General features: G+C 41.9%; 1 protein-coding gene across 2 annotated transcripts in view; it reads right to left on the bottom strand.

Annotated features, from left to right (window-relative positions):
- Window positions 1-1,906, bottom strand: part of efnb3b (ephrin-B3b) — a 107,160-nt gene extending 105,254 nt beyond the window's left edge. For both annotated transcript variants that reach the window (XM_055050945.1, XM_055050946.1), the window contains exon 1: window positions 462-1,906. In XM_055050945.1, coding sequence (XP_054906920.1) covers window positions 462-610 — 149 coding nt within the window. In that variant the 5' untranslated portion in view covers window positions 611-1,906. The remainder of the gene's footprint in view (window positions 1-461) is intronic.
- Between the last annotated feature and the right edge of the window lie 15,080 nt (window positions 1,907-16,986).

Raw genomic sequence — 16,986 nt, 5'->3', positions numbered from 1 at the left:
GGAGTTTGATCTTTTTTTATTTATTGTTTTTCCTTACCCTTTGAAATGTTGTAACTCTGGGAAACATAAATAGTTTATGAAAATCTGATTATTTCCTGTTTGAATTAGAGATCGTCCTGTTGAGCCACCCGGGTGACAACTTCCTAGAGCCGCCTCTGCTTTCCGGGAACCTGCGTCAGGCTCCCGGTGGCGGCTGTGAGGAGCAGGCTGGTGTCTGACGCTCAAACCCCTTTTAAAGGGTCATTTGATGACCGCTCAGGTCAACGCGAGGCTGCGCCTGAGGAAGGCCTGCTCTCTAACTTTACCGTGCATGTCATGTTGCATTACTAAGCTCCTCGGGAGTTTCGTTAAATCCGCCTCGCAGACAGAGTTCCCTGAAATCAAGCATGCTTTTTGAAGGAATTAACTTTTTTTAGAGATATAATTAAAACTTTGAGCTCAGACCTGCTGTGTCGTCTTACCTTTCGTTCATGGAATTCCAGTAGATGGGCTCCATGTTGCTGGCGGTGGTTCCCAGTAAATCCAGTAGGAATACCAGCAGGACCCACAATCCATTCCCGCTCCTTCGACACGCCATCTCTACCCTGACACCCAGCATGTGCGGCCCCATCGAAAAGGAAGCAACAATAATCGCCGGAGGGGCTCGCAGAGCTGCTTTCAATAATTTTTTTCTTCCTTTTTTTTTTTGCAGCTAGACGCTTCAAAACAATGGACGGATCAACCGATCAGGATTAAAGGCATACAGAGTTACAGTGGGATCAAGGAGCCAGCCGCGCAAAACCACATGGATCCGAAATGCTGAATGCTGGAGGAGAAACTTGTTCAATCCGTGCGTCCTGGTCTCCAAATCGACAGGTTCTTCTGCGCACTATTTCAGAGCCATTCCCGTGACTTCCCCATTCATTTCTCACCAGAAACAGTTTCTTTACAAAAAAAAAAAGAAAACACTCACACTAGGGCTCAAGCAGATCTCCACTGAATTGGGCTTTTTTTTTAATAGATTATCGCCTCCAGAAAGCAGAAGCCTTTTCTGTGCGCCCTAATTGTCTGTTTTCCTCGCTGAACAACGTTCCCTTGTTCTCTTTGGCTCTCTCTGTCTGATTTCTCTCCCATTACCTTGTTCTCTCACGTCCGAGCATATCTGGCTCAGCCGAATTTAAATATGGTCACTTTGTTGAGGAGACGAAGACAAAAGAGAGATAAAAACAGCTGGGAATGTGTTTAAAACGAGAAAGATGCCACTTGTATCCACAGCTCCATCCTCATACAAAAAAAGACGTGTTGATGCTGAGGGAGTCAAGTACAATCCTTTCTCTTTCTCTTTTATTTGCCAGAAAATGCAGAGGCAGTAAATCCACAAAATATGTTCGTTTCTACAGTAAAAAAAAAAAAAGGAAACCAAGATCCAGCTCGAAAATTAATCCGAGAGCAAATTCAGAGGACAAAAAAAAACTGACAGGAACAAGCCAAAGAGCTGGAAAAGCGAGTCCCTCCTAACGATGCCACACGCAGGCCGGCGTGAAACTTGTGAAGTGGTGAAGAAAATAAAGATGCGACTCAGCGGGCATCGGACGTCTTTCCGACGGAGCGCAGGAACGAAACGGCCCGAGGAGCGCGCTCTCCGTGCAGTTATCTCATCCGTCTGCGCGCCTCAAAAATCCCACCGGTTTGACTCGCCCTAATGCTCGCAGCGCACTGACAGAGCGACTGGCTTGTTTGAGAGGAGGCGGAGGATGAGGAGGGGAAAAGGGGACGTGGATGAATGGAAAAAAATCCCCATCCTCCGACTGGCAAGGCAGGGCGCACGGACCGAGCGCAATTCTTCCAGGCTCTCCGTGGAGAGGGGAGGAGAGCGGACCTCCTATTCTCCTCCTCCTTTTTTAGTTTCGGAGGGGGCGGGGGGGCAGTCTCGGACCTCTGGACTCCCAGGCGCTGTATTCTGCCTTCTTTCAGACACTAAAGAACTCTCTCCCTCCTCCCCGCGTAGTACGCACACGCAGACGCACACATCGCTTTTAGAGGCTCACCAATCTGCTGAGCAACCTGACTGAAGAGTAAGAGCGCCCTCAGTGCACTTGCAGCGCATCACATGGAGGGTTTCACTGGAAAATGAACCCAGATGCAGTTTCAGAAGGACACCATGCCAGCTTGACATTCTCTATGAGCTCTGAATGTGTTTCAGAGATCAGGATCCCAAGTGGATCAGCTCCTGGAGAGTAATTCTGACTGGGTTTCAGTTCAATTCAGCGGGGAAACAATTGCATCATGATGGAAAAATCTAGGTGTAGCCCGTTCTAAACAGGGAGAACCTGCATGTTTCAGCCTCTCCATCCTGCAGCAGCAGCGGCAAGGTGATGAGCTGGGTGACAGGGTCTGCCGAGGACCACACACACACACCCACACACACACACACACACTCCCCACGCACACACACACACACACACCTCTGTTTCCTCTGACCCCCCTGTCTCACCGCTAATACCATTTCACGCACTAACACACTGGAGACACGGGAGGACTCTCAAAGCTGTGGCTGCACTGCCCCCATGTGGCAGTCAGTGTGCATGAACACGTCTATAGGATTGACTTCAGCATTTTTGTTTACATTTGTGGAATAAAATGTGAAATATGCGGAAGCTGCAGGTCACTGACTTTATTTATTTTTTATTTTTGTTATATTTCTGGCATAAAATCACTTTTATAAAAGTGCTGATAGTTTTATGTTGGTAACTTTTCAGAATTTGCATTTAATTTCTTATTTATTGTCATGATTTCACTAAATATTAGCGCAGCAGATGCATTGTGTGGCTTTGGGTAACAGTAGAAACATTACTGCTTGTAAAATCTTTACCTATTCGGTTTGTTAGCTGAACTAATCAGTAAAAACGCTTTAATAAACAGACCTAATTTTATATGATCATATCTTCATTTTTAAAATATTTATCCTAAATTCTCACATCACTGAACCCTTCATGCAGCATCACAGAATGCAGTAATTGATGTCTTATCTGGGATTTGAACCCAGAATGTCTTCTACCCAAAAACTTTACCAGCCAAGTAAATCCCTTGATTTTATGTGCTAAAATCTTGAAATAAAACTATCTACGTCTCATTTGGTTTTATTTTTTATCCGTTTGTCACATTAAAGCCACATAATTCAGTGTAATTTATTGGGATTTTAAGCAACAAAGCAACATAAAGTAGTGCATAATTTTGAAATGTGAAACCAACCAGTTTATGAAGGAAGAAATGTAACTATTTGGGGGCTTATCCAGGATTTGGGACCATCACCTAGCTTAAAAGCATCTAATATTATAATCCTAATATTTTTCAGATTTTTCTTTGATTTAACACTTCATTTTAAAAAATCACATTTCCTGCCTGTACGCCACTTTATCTCATCTAATATTTAGCAAGTGGAACCTGACTTTTGCCAAACACCACTTGAAAGCAAAACAGCTAATTTCATGCAATGAAATCTTGACTGTATAATTAAATTTTAACAACCTATGATTTTTTATAACATTTAGTTGCAATGACATTATAAAAAGTGATTGAAATGTTCTTGAATTTGATTGTTGGAAGGCTGATTCCTACTCCTGCAGGTGCTCCATTTGTCGGGTGATCCAGGGGATCCCCGAGTTACAGCTCAGCACAACACAACTCCAGCTACCCCCCGAGCGAGGGGAAACATGCAGAGGAAAAGCCTCTTCATATTTGTCACTTACAATGATTCCCTTTACATTAGCTGAAAAGGGGAAAGAGCTCGTCTCACCATCAACACCTCCTGCTGCTCCTGCACAACCAGGGAGACGAAAGTGCAGAATTACTGGAGAGTTGTGAATAAAAGAAAGGTGCAGCTGGAGCTGTCGTGCTGAAGGGTATAGCTGCAAATGAGTGATCACAAAGCATTCTGCATGCTGGAGGATCACTGCAGACAGCAAAACAGGATGTAATTGCTTGCTTGGAGAAACAAGAAGCAAATACAGCGAGGAAGTTTCAGAAAGCAGAGAAATGCAGGAGGAGAAAATAGAGCAGACGTGTTGCTGTTTGTGTTCAGCTGCCCTCTGGAAAACCTTGGCAGGGCTGCTGACAGAGCTAAATGTAGCAGAGGAAGATAGACCGGTTTAGAGACAATAACAGCAGTTCAGAGGTGGAGCTGGCATGAAAAACAAACCTCCTGCTCTGTCTGGGAATCTGACTGTGTGGGAAAACCGGCTGACCCCGTGTGTCTTGCCGCCGTGCTGGTTGTACCTGAGCGGGTTGACGTGTGAGAGGAAGACGTCGCTCACACACTGCCGCTGTGCCGGCCGCTTTATTAGTGCTCATTTATTCAGGCCGACCTCATTCACTGCACTGACCTTCAACTCTTTTTCATAACCGCATCCCTGCTCCCTTTCTCTCCCCCGTCCCTGGTGACTCTGGCTGCAGTCTGCTCCAGCTGCCAGGCTTCACCACACACACATGAACCCGTTTCCACAACCAGCACGTGTAGCTTAAAACCAATTACAGTAAGTGCACGGCTGATATGAAGCAGGCATTGTAAGAATTAAGGTTAAAGGCGTGCACACAAACACATCCAGACCGACACAAAGCCCCGAGACAGGAAAACATGCACCCTGGTGGGAATGAAATTCACACCGAGGGTGGCTGGTGCAGGTTTCTGCGTGCGGATGTGGGTCGTTGTCAGGGCATGACAGCCCCCGCTCCCCTCGCAGCTGATAGATCTCAGCTGCAAATCTTTATCCTTCAGCATCTGTCGATCCTTGTGAGCTTCCTCCTTCTCCCTCGCTCTCAAACACACACACACGCGCGCGCACGCACTGTAACTGCAGCATTAAAACACTCCTCTGCTGCCTGAACACACACACCTCCTGGTGCTTTCCTGTGACACAGAGCAACAGGGGCAGTGGGGGGATTAAATACGGCCGGGGAGGGGGGTCTGGGCAACATGTGATGTTCAGATCACACAGATGAAACACGCTGAGTGGATCACAGATCCTGTGTCCATAAACATTTTTTATTTTTACCTTGCGCACACATTTTTGTTCGTTTGCATACTAAATGTGTCATTTTTATATTCGTAATTTCTGAGGCCACTAACCGTGTTTGAAAGGAGCCTTCTTTGAAAAAAAACTGCTGTTTGAGTTTATTTGTCTCAGTAATTGAGAGTATCATCAAATTTTAATTGTTTCTTAAAATAAAGTAGGAATATTTATCTGGTCATTTATTGAATGACTGGACAAGACAAAATAATTCATTGCTAAAAAGAGGCTGGGTCTAAATTCAGGGATTTTTCCGAGCAAACTAAAGAAAAATTGAGTGGAAGAAAGAAAAAGATTAATAGCAAAAGCTGGAATTTTATTGGTTGTAAGTCACAGTTATCAAAATTAACTAAACAAATGCTTGCAAATAAATAATTTCCAAATACTACATCCCCTAAAACCTTTTATTTAAAAATTGGGGAAAAAAAATAAAAGTTCATTTGGGTGTTTTTTTACTTCAAGTTTGTGAAGCAAAATATGTTCATTTATACTCGGTATTATCTGGTGAACATATTTAACTATTTATTCACACAAAAAGCAAAACAGCTGATCAAATGGTAACTATTTATTGCATCTAGATGTGGAGAAGTTGACTAGCTGAAATTAAAACTGAGCTTAGGAAAGTTCAAGACGCCATGGTTGCTAATGGCTGACTGGCTGTTTTGAGCTCTTTGGTAACTGTTGATCTACTGGGATGTCATGCAGAAATATTTCTCCTGTCCGTAGAAATAGTCCAAAAAAGAAAATATATCCAGTGAGTGACAAATATGTGGAGGAAAATTAGATTCCTGTTCCCAGTCAGGAAACATCTAACAAGACGAATGACTTCAGTTGTGAAGGACCTTCATCAGGCGCCAATGATGTTTGTAATGACGGTATAATTTACCAATGCTAAACTATAACAACATTCATCTTCAGATCAATTTTCTGTCAAAAATATCTAATAAGCAGCTCTAAATTCAAAAGTATAGAATTTCTGATTGTTGTATGGATCAGGCTTTAGAGGGTTAACTCCTCTCTCTGTACAATACTTGTTTTGTGACTCACAACATTAAAGACTAAACTAAGCGTTGCAGGGATGCTGGACAGACAGAATGGCCAGATAAAGTCTCTCCGCTCTGGGTGTGAGTGAAGGCTGATGGGAAGTGACAGCTCTTAAATCTCAGCCTGACATCCCTCAGCGACAGGCTGGAGCTCCTGGATGGCTGGCCAGGAATAAAAGCGCCCGTTCTCATTGGACACCTGAGACCGCCCCTGAACATGCATGCATGTTATCGCAGGGCCTGAAGTCTGTGCTGCAGCCAGGTGATAACAAATTTCACATCTCTCTGATGCCTGATCGGTTCTAACCACAGGGACTGCAGTCAAAACGTAGAGCTGAAAGGCTCTGACAGCATCAAAATGGGGTTTGTTTTGGGAATTTGCTGAAAGTTGATAGAGGCTACTGCAATGCAACAACAAACCTGCAGACTCCAGGGAATTTAGCTGCTCACCCTGCAACCTTCTATGAAGTGGACATAATCCAGAAGCTGCTTGTCTCATTTGAGAATGGCTTGTCCTATCAAAAAGGTGTTGGATGTCTGTTGAGAAAAAAAAAAACAAACATTGATAATACAGTGAACAAGCCTGAGACCAGGGGTGTCCAAAGTGTGGTCTGGGGGCCACTTGTGGCTCTCAAAGTGATTTTGTGTGGTCCCTGTCAATAGCAACAACTTTGGTTTTGCAGCTCAAAGTTGGAGCTTTAAAAACTTATAAGATAAAATAATCTTACAAATACAATTTCAGTGTATTAAAAAAAGACAATTGAAATCTTCTAAAAGTGCTCATCTCTTATCTTTTTCACCTGAATTCAACTTCAGAAACAAAATTTTGGTTGATTCTTGTGGTGATTCTTGAAGAACAAGCAACCATTATCCTGTCCTTCTTGCATTATACATACAAAAATAGTTAAAAACAATCTTTATTCAGGGCTTTTTGCAGATTTATGTTTCCGATGTGCAAGGATTTGCAGCTCCTCTTTCTACAAAAGTCAAACTTTTTTATTTTATTAGAATATTCTGTTTATTATGCTCATTATTGTCCTGTTCAAAGGGAAGCATTTTGCAAATAAAAGTTTTAAAAACCGCATTTTCAATTAAAATGTTTTAAAAATCTACATTTTGTGGCCCTAAATTACTTTCATCTTGGCCCATGTGGTGAAAGGTTTGGACACCGCTGTTCTGAATCATCATTAATTCCTCTGCATGTTGCTTCCAAACAGCTGGACTCCTCTATAATCAGTTAAACACTCTTGATCAACACTTCTCTATGCTGCATATTAATGCATTTCAAGATACATTTGGTGTTTTAACTATTAAAATAGGCATCGGGGGTGTTTGTGTTGTATTTCCAACTTGGTAATCCGATCCCTAGGTAGATATCAAACCGACCAAAATCATTGGAATTTCATCTAAAGGCACTCTATCTTCTCTTGCACATTTATCCGTTAAAGGTGGCTGTACACATGCAAGAGCAGTGTTACTCTTTGAAAAGATTAGTTAGACAGGTAGTTAAAGTATTGAATGAAATACTTTTGTTTTGTTATTCTCATCATAGAAGTTTCACAATAATGCTAATGGCAGATTTACTGATTCATGGTTTTCCATAACTTGTGTAAAGACCAACTTCTTCCATTTTATGCTCCATATAATAAACCTTTAACCGTAAAGATCCATGCAAAGTAAGTGATACAATCTGAGCCCGGGTCAGTCTGTTTTATATGAGCTGTTTTAAGGTTGTTGCGTCTCAGGTTGTATTTTTGTTTTAGCGTGAGGTAACGTTGCTCAAGCGTGGCACAGTAGTTTCCTGAGATTTTATATTACTCTTTCAAAAACATTGGTGAGCCACACGCCCCCTTCCACCCTTTGTCATAGTTTTAACATCTTTCATGCAGAACATCAACATATTTGCACAATTGGCTTCTGATTAAGATGATTGTATGTAGGGGTTTGGGGAAATTACTTGACCACTTTCATACAGCTGCAGATGAGTTTGCTAACTTTAAACGACTCTTATTTCCTCTCTGAATTCATTATAAGTTTGGTCTGGTTTGGTCATTTCATGATACTCCATAAAAATTTGACGGGAAGTGCAGGCCACCTTCAGAGATAAGTGAAAGTTTGCCTCCAGGGCTCCCTTTCGGTGAGGTAAAATTAAGTCATATCCGTTCTGCACATAGTTAGACACTTTCACTCCCAGAGCTGGAGTTATGTGGAGGTGGATGCCTGTTTTGACTTGTTAGAAGAATGCTCAGAGACGCACTCCCCTTTTCACAGCGATGAGTCATCGCTTTACTTGGATTAGGCAAAAGAAAAAGTCTACTTGGTTATTATTTGTTTAAACAACATTGGATTCTTAATCAAGTTTGGAAAAGACGACAAATCTTCATTATTAATTCAGCTGTCATAAGGTGCTGTCTGGATAAAAAATGTCTCTACACTGTTACTTGAGGGCAGAATAAACAGCCAGTTTTTTCAGGGCGTAACTTACTAATAACAGTGACAGACTTGTAAGCATAAAACTATAAACACATTGCTATTGAGCTAATTAAGAAAAAACTATAAAACTTTAGCAGAGATGCCATCAAAACGTGTGATCAGAGCATTGGCATAGAGGATTGGCATGGAGGAGTTTTAGCTGTCAAAAATAACAGCAAGAACTGAATCTTCACTGTTTCTGTACAAGCTAGCATTAGCACTGCAGTCCAGGTAGGTTTGACAGGAAGCTAGAAAAAAAATAAAAAAACTACTATTTCTTTTTGTTTGTTTTTGATTCCTCTCCAGTTTTTAACTATTAAAAAAGCATTTACTGATGAAATTGAATCTCTGCTTTTACCTGTTTACATAGAAACCAGCAGGTGAAAAGGGTATTTCCTGTCATCTATCATTTATTTCGCTATGATAAAAGACAGTAAGAAAAATAACAGCAGCTAATCTCTACTAGTTTTTTCAGAATTAGGTAGCATTAGCACTGCAGCACAGCCAGCCCATATATGAAACTCAAAAACAAAATATGGTTAAAAACTTTTGGAGTTTTTGCTTAGTTTGTTGTTCAATCTTTATATGTTTTTTTTTTTCATCAGCGGGAGAGAGAAAGGAAACATCGCTATAACTGAATTTCTACTTTTCGTTCCAGTTCAGGTACGTGCTTGTTTTAGGAAACAGCTGCAACTTAACCAGTCATTAGAGTAGCAATTAAAAAAAAATTATATCCTTGATTTAACTGTGTATTTGTTGGTATTTATTTGATTATATTTGATTAATATTTAACTTTGTTTTTTTCCACAAAGGAGAGCAATAACTGAACACAAATCAGATAAAAACTGATGTAAACTTGTTGCTCCTGATACAAACTGTATGTCTTTTATGATTTTAGTCAGCAAAATTAACAGTGTACTGTAGCGCAGCTAGCTGCTACAGGACAATGGAGCCTTTAAAATCGCTCTACACTTGCTTTGTTTTAAAACGAGCAATTAATTGTTACTGGTTCAAAAGCCACCTGATATTTTACGGTCTTTTTATAGCTTTTTTTGTTATTAAAAAGAATAAAATAACATCAGTGAACCTCCTTTTGTCATTCTACTAGAAAAATAGCAGTTGAAATCTACTTTAAACCATTACTTTACAACTTGAGGGACCCTGACATGTGGCAACAATTTTCACAGATAATTACTGTAGTGACTGAGAACATTCTTCTCAGTGGGTTTAATTTTGGCAGTCTATAGCAAATGTTCTCAAGTTTTATGAAAAGCCAGTCTTGTACGTTACTAATAGCACATTTATGAGTAAAATTCTGCGAAATTTTACAAAACAAAGGAAAGGTTTCCCATATCCATCCCCAAATTCAGCTTCAGAAGCCATTTTTGAGGATCCTAAAGATCTTTTTGAGACTTCAAAAAGAAGAAAATACACTACATATTTCTTCACTTAAAATTTGCTCTCACTCCTTTTCTCAGGTTGTCAGCAGGACACTTTCTAATCTCCCACTCTATCTGTCTCCTCAGCACCTTCGCAGAGCTCATCTGGCCTAACCCACTGCTCAACCTGTCTCCCCTTTAGCCCTCTTCACGGCTGACTCCTAAAAAAGAAAGAAAAAAAAATGAAACCTGGCCGCAGCAGAGACGGGAACGAGAGAGGGCCAGTGGTTTTTAGAAAGGATCCATGCTGGGATGAGACTTGTCCATGCAGCCCAAGGGCAGGAAAAGGGATGAATTCAGACCTTATACTGCTCTACCTTTCCCCAGTGTGCAATTACACACGCAATTACTCTCCCTGGGCGCCGAACATCCTCTAAAACCGTCAAGATCACATCCAATCTGCCGAGGCCGGCTGGGAGACTGGCTTCTTAATGTACTTGAAAAGGCTCTCTCTGAGGATAACTAGCTGCAGAGATCGCCAGAGGGAAAGTGTGTAGAGCAGGAAGAGGATATTGAGGGAGGATGAGAAGATAAGAAGAGGATGAGGTGAAGGCAAGGGGACACAGAGGCACACACACTCAAGTTGATACTCTGTATGCATGAGGGCTTGTTTATGCGTGAGGGAAATATCAATGCGGAGCCACTCGTCTGTACTTGTCTGCAGCTGAAGAGTTCGATGATGTGACACATCTCCAGTCTGCATTAATCTCCCCGAGCTATTTCAGACGGATATCCATGAGTGCGCCTTCACATCTGGATTGAATAGAAGGAGATCAAACTCTGGGGTGAAATGAAAACCTCAGCTGCTGTGCTTTTTCCTGGCTTCAGAGCATGTGCGGGGAGTGCAGGTGCCAATTATTTTCACATCTAATGTAAACCAGAGAACAAGGACGCGTCAATCACAGCTGCAGCCTTTTGGAATGGAAATGGGGATGAATTCATAGGAACGCAGATATTTTTTTGGCGGCCGATGAAATAGGTTGGTAGGGACTTATAAAAATAATATCCCCGCAGATTCGGGCCCCTAAAGAGGAAAAACCTCAAGCCATTTGAACTTCGGATTGGTCCATCTGTAATGAGCAGAAATGGTGGCGAAGGGGAGGTGGAAATGATATTCTGTTACAGACTGTGAACAATGAGGTGTTTCAGGTTTGGAGTTGGGCTCGTAAAGGCATTTATTATTTTTAGATTAAGCTTCTCTCTCGACGGTCCCCAACAGAAGAAGCCATTGATCATCCGTATGTTGGCAACTTTAGAATGGAGTAATACAACGAGTCAGGACACACAAAGCTGTCGTCATAATAAGCGGAGCAATTTGTCAAAAACAGATTGACAAAAACATTCGTATACCGACTTATTTCACAAAAGTTCTAATAGTCTTTAACATAAATTGCCAACATTTGCAGCTACAAGACCTAAACTCAGATTAATTTGCACAGAAAAGTTAGGAAGCCATGGCACCGTAACGTATAGCAAGAGTCCTTTTTACGCAAGCAGGCTTTAAGGGCCATTGTAGTACAGATTCCTGCTACAAGAAGTTTGAAAAGCAGGAAAAAAGAACTATCTGGTGTCTGATATTTAGTATTTGATAATCCTTTATTCATTTCCCGGCACAATAATTATGCACATTGCTGCCTATTGACGTCTCTAACTAACTGTTAGTTAATCATTGCTTAAGAAACAAAACATGAACAACGTATCCTTAAGTATTGGGTAATTAATACATTTTTAAAAATTAATTAAACTAGTTAAAACTAGTTAATGATGAGTTTATACATATGTAATAAATATGAACAATACAACATAAAATAAAGCTTAATTGGCATACGATTAAATGTGAGCTTTTAGTAAAAATAATTATAGTTTTTAACAGTGAGATATGGTGTTTAATAGTCAATAGAAGCAACAAACATAATATTGTTGCATATTCGCTCTATATTTAAAAAAGGTCAACAGAAAACCTTATCAAAGTCAGATTCCTGCAGAAAAATATAAATAATTCATCACTGGTTATGGTTAATTAGCAGCTGTGATAAAAGTTACTTACAGAATATGTCATAAGTTATTGATTATACATTATTTATAGTTAGTAATGCAGCGATATGAGCACTCCATATTAGTTCTTTACTAATGTAATGCACGGTTAATTAGTAGGTATTAGCAGGCAACCTACTAATATAGATATTAGTAGGTTAATTAGTACATATGTTCTATTAGTTTACATGTAGCAAAGCAGATTTTGTAGCCCTCATTTTAAATGGGCTACATTTTCAGCCTTTTAGCGGTAGATGCCCTAAATGTAACACAATAGGACTGAAAAAAACGCAATTGATGAATGCAGGCTATGACCCAATTAGCTTATCTAATTAAAAATAATGGCGATAATGATAGGCCTTGCTGATGCTGCTGAAATAAGAGGTTATACTTCCCCAAAACTCAACATTGCGATGAGCCAAGTCTATAACTTCATGATTGTGTCTCACATTTTTTCTGCTGGGTGTGAAATCCATCAGTTCAGAGGCACAAGGCGAAGGCATAAAGATGACAGAGGAAGTGAGACTTTGTTTCACGCATGCAGCCATTTACAACCAACATTACTTAATCATGACACAACTCCGCTGCTTTATTGCATTCCCCCTCTGTATTTCACTGTGCCTGTTAGTGGATATGCTAGTTTCTTTCTCTATATATTCAGCCTCGCTTCAGTTACACAGAGGGATTAACATGTCAGCCCCGTTCAGACTTTGCAGATGTCGATAAGAATTGCTCATGGCTCTACCCGCCGAGCGGGCTCTGTCCTCTGGCTGCAGTTTAGCAATTGAGACATCCTTCAAAACGTCTTGTTGAGACAGATTTTTCAGGTCAGAGGCAGGGGGACCGAGGAGAGGGGAGAAACAAATTAGATAAGTGAGGTAAGCCCCTGGAGATTGTGTCGGATTGCCTATAGATCTTTCTCACAGCAGATATTTTCACATGTCAAAGCAGGAAATCCAGGGAAGATTAATAGGGCTCCATTCCACCACAGGAAAGATTTTGGAGCTCTGCACACTGCTTCATTGTCAAACCAGGACGTTAATGCAAAAATTGGGCTACGTGAAATAATGAATAACTTTTTATTACACCCTTAAAATGAGGTTTATAATGACTTGAAGGAGGGCTGCACTTTCACTGGTGCCTTGCAGCTACAAGGTCTTGGGTTCAAATTCCAGCTTGGGGTCTTTCTGTTCTTCCCATGCAAGTTCTCTCTGGGTACTCCAGCTTTGACTAGGCCGCTTTAACACATGGATACGTTTTGATCAAAATAAGGGGGTTGAACAAAACACAACTCAAAAATTCTTAATAGGAAAGTTGTCATTTTTATAAAACCACCATTTTAGATCTACTTTTAGGTTTCTCTCTAGAAACAACATTTCTAGAGAGGCTAGATATATTTTCTACTGTTGTCCAGAGGGGGGAGAAACCGTCCATCATCAGGTGGGTTCATCAGTTCGCAACCAGTTTATGTACATGACTACTTATTAAATGTGTGGAAGAACTTTTCTTTTGTGGTCAGGAACCCAGAAAGGTTTCCAGCCCCGAGGCCCAAATCCTTGTAAATCCGGCCCTGCTTCCTCGGCACAGCTTTTGTCTGTTACACAGTAAACTAATAAAGGCCACAAATTGAACGCGAAACGAAAAGTAGCTCTGCCTCTACAGGTCTTAACGCCCTGAACCGTCCAGATTTCTCCGGTGATGCGTTCCGACGCGCCTCTGAACGCCTCACTCCGGGAGCAAAGCGGCAGGCCGGGATGCGCTGCACATTATCTATTAACTCTGAGGGAAAGTGGATGTAACAACCCGGCTCGGGTCGGAGTGAAGCCTCGCGCTAAGCGCCTGCCAAAGCCATTCAAAGTCTGGCAGAGCTAAAGGCGCCTCCTCTTTGACATTTTGACAAATGCCATGCTTGACAAGCTCTAAAAAAGGCGTTTTATGCTCTAAAGAGCATTTCTTCCCCCCTCCTCAAAGCAGCGACGAACCGGAGAGCAACGTGAACATCTGTAGGCCTCGGAGTCTTCATGGCCTCCCTGTTAATTCAGCTGCAGCGCAGAGCAGGAGGATGAGGAGGAGGAAGAAAATGAGGAGGTCACGCTCCCGAGTGTTTGCTTGAGTGCTTCACTGCGGGATCAGGAGCTTCAACAGGCGGCCAGGCATTTAAATAATTGTTTTCAAATGTCTTCCTTAATATCAAGATGCCATTACTCTCCATCCCGCGGCTGCTCCTAATGGAAGACGCTCCATGCGCGGCCACGGAAGCGGAGGCGCAGGAACACGGAAGGAAGACACTCGACGCGGATTGGCTCATTAGGCGCACGAGGGGCTCAGTGGCGCGCGGACTCCTCGGGAGGAACGCGGCGGACTCCGCGAGCCGCGGCTGCAGAGACGCGTTTTCCGAGCGTGGATTCGGATTTTAATTACAGGCGAGGACACTTCGAGGTTTCCTTGAGTGTTTTATTCTCGCTCACATGTCTGAGCTTCGGAGAGTTGGGTTTGGTGATGAAGCTTAATTACTGTAAACTGCGTTTAATGCCGTAATCAGAATTTCGCGCATGCAGCTGGTGGATTTGGCCCCGAGGAGAAGAAAACAGATGAGCATCAACAGCAGCCCGTTTATTGAGGATGGGAATCAGCTGAGAGCTCAACAGGACACAGAGGAGCATAACGTGTAGCTGTGGATGGAGGTGGAGGGGAGGACGGGAGGAAACTCCACGAGAAATAGAAAAATAAGGACATTAATCAGGTTTATAGCGGGTCATAAACATGGCAAGTAGGCTACTACGTTACAGCTGCTCAGTGAAAGCCCAGATTTTTAATCCGAGAGCCCGGCTCGTTTACAAGGAACACCTTATTGATTTTATTTACTTGTGCATTCACTGCTGCCATTTATCCACAGCCCTCCCCTCCACGTGTCAGAATGCTTCACTTAATCAGTGTACAGGCAGTAAAACCCAGCGAGAACGTGACCTTATAAACATGACGTGGTGCAGAAATATATGGGCAGCTGTGCTGTGCTGCTGGGCTCCTCACACAGAGACAGGAGTTCAGGAGAACTGCACGAAATGAGCCAGAACGGAAAGTGGACGCAGCTCCTAGCCAAAAAAAAAGTGAATCCACGTTGAGAATTTTCACATTGTGTCATGTTAAAGCCGCAGTGTATCCTGGTGGATGTTTTTAACATAAAGATATCTGCATGTGTCTGAGGTGGAAAGAAAAGATGCAAAACAATGACGTTTTCAGCCACCGAAACAAAAATCAAGTCCAGCCGAGTGTCCAATCATTGCATTCCCTATGATGGAACACAGCGATGGCTGCATCATGCTGTTGAGGTTCGCAGGTCTAGACTTTGACTGAGCCATGAATAACATTTGAGCTGACGCAGTGCATCTCAAGCTGCTTATATTGGACTTCTTGTGTCCAGAGAGGGTAGCGATCACAGCTAAAGTCAGAGAATCCTTTCTAAAAATTGTTTGTTCTAGACGTTCAAACACTAAATATGCCTTAATATTCAATGGTGGCTTTCACTATGAACACAGTTTCTCCTAAATACATTTTTCTTAAATTCTAGCACTAATTTACTTAGATGTTAAACTTTGTTCAGTTTAAATTTAGCAAAACGGGTGATTTGACGTGTTGGGGTGCCCGAGGTGGGTTCTGGAGGGCCAGCATCCTGCATGTTTTAGTTCAACCTGAATGCAGGTAACTGCTACAACCAGAGTGCCAAGGAAAATGAAAGGCGCTCCAGGATTGGCTGCTTTTGGTCAGATAGTTGCCATTCACTGTGCAGCTTCATTATTGAAGCATTTTTATGTTTTTAAGAATCCAAGTTAGGCTGCACAAATATTTTCAGACATTATCATCTGAACACCACTGTGTGTGACATTCATATCGCAAAGGACTGTTTGGAGCGGAATAACCGAAATTATATTTTCTGAGTTATTAAGATCCAGTTTACACTTTAATGCAATGTTTAGCCAACTGGACAGATTTTATTGGCGGCAGATGATCACACTGGACAAAACTGACATTGTTCACAAAGGCTGAAGGTGGCAGAGTGGAAGAACAGATGAGAACATGAGAACAACATCAAGCAGCCCTAGAATCAAGGAATCACTGGATCTCCAACACAAAACCTAAAAACACTCATGAAACTTTCACTACATTTTTTTTTTTTTATTGCTTTTGGCTTTGGGACCATCTTGGAGGGACGCAGCAGAACTCCTGCCCATTTCCTCAAACGTCCAGGTGTCATATAGGATAAAAGACTAAAAATGGAGAGATGCTGCATTTGACTGAAAATACTTTGTTTTATGCCGAGAACCTAAAGATGTTTTTTTTTACTGAACAGAAACTCATTTAAGAAACACCTTCTCAACGTTTTGCTTTTGTAGAGGTGATGCCCTCATTTAAAGAAATAGTAATCACATTTAAAGAACCTCTAAAGATTTTAAGTAAATCATTTTTTGTTTTAACAGCTGTGAACACGCGTCGCTCTCTTTAGATTATTACAGCTTGTTTATGCTGTGAAGCTTCTGGGGAACTCAGTGAGCCAGACAGGGAGAGCAGCTTTAAACACCCAAATCTCACTACAAAACATACATTACAGAACTTTCTTCCACACTTCCTGAGCAGCCAGTTATTACATTTCCGAGGAATGACTTTCAATCATTTCACTCTTTTTTTTTTTCCTACTCCTGCACCCCCTCCCAAAATATTTCTCCGTCTCGTTTCGTCTCTCTCCCGAGGCAGAGACGATCGCTGAGCAACCTGCACAACACAACAACGCTCGGCCTGCAGCTCTGCTCGGCGAGTCCCCGCTGCTCCAGATGATGAGATACACGAGTGTGTGTCCGTCGGCGAGGAGCTCATAAACCCGGTTCCCTTCGGCTCAGAGCATCGTCTTGTATTCACAAGATCTCAGAAGGAGAAAAAAACGAGTCAGTGAATCAAGTG

This window comes from Poeciliopsis prolifica, unplaced genomic scaffold, assembly GCF_027474105.1.
Source record: "Poeciliopsis prolifica strain line A6 unplaced genomic scaffold, Auburn_PproV2 SCAFFOLD032, whole genome shotgun sequence".
Taxonomy (NCBI): domain Eukaryota; kingdom Metazoa; phylum Chordata; class Actinopteri; order Cyprinodontiformes; family Poeciliidae; genus Poeciliopsis; species Poeciliopsis prolifica.
The sequence above is the reverse complement of the archived record's forward strand: the minus strand, read 5'-3'. Positions and strand labels throughout refer to the sequence as shown.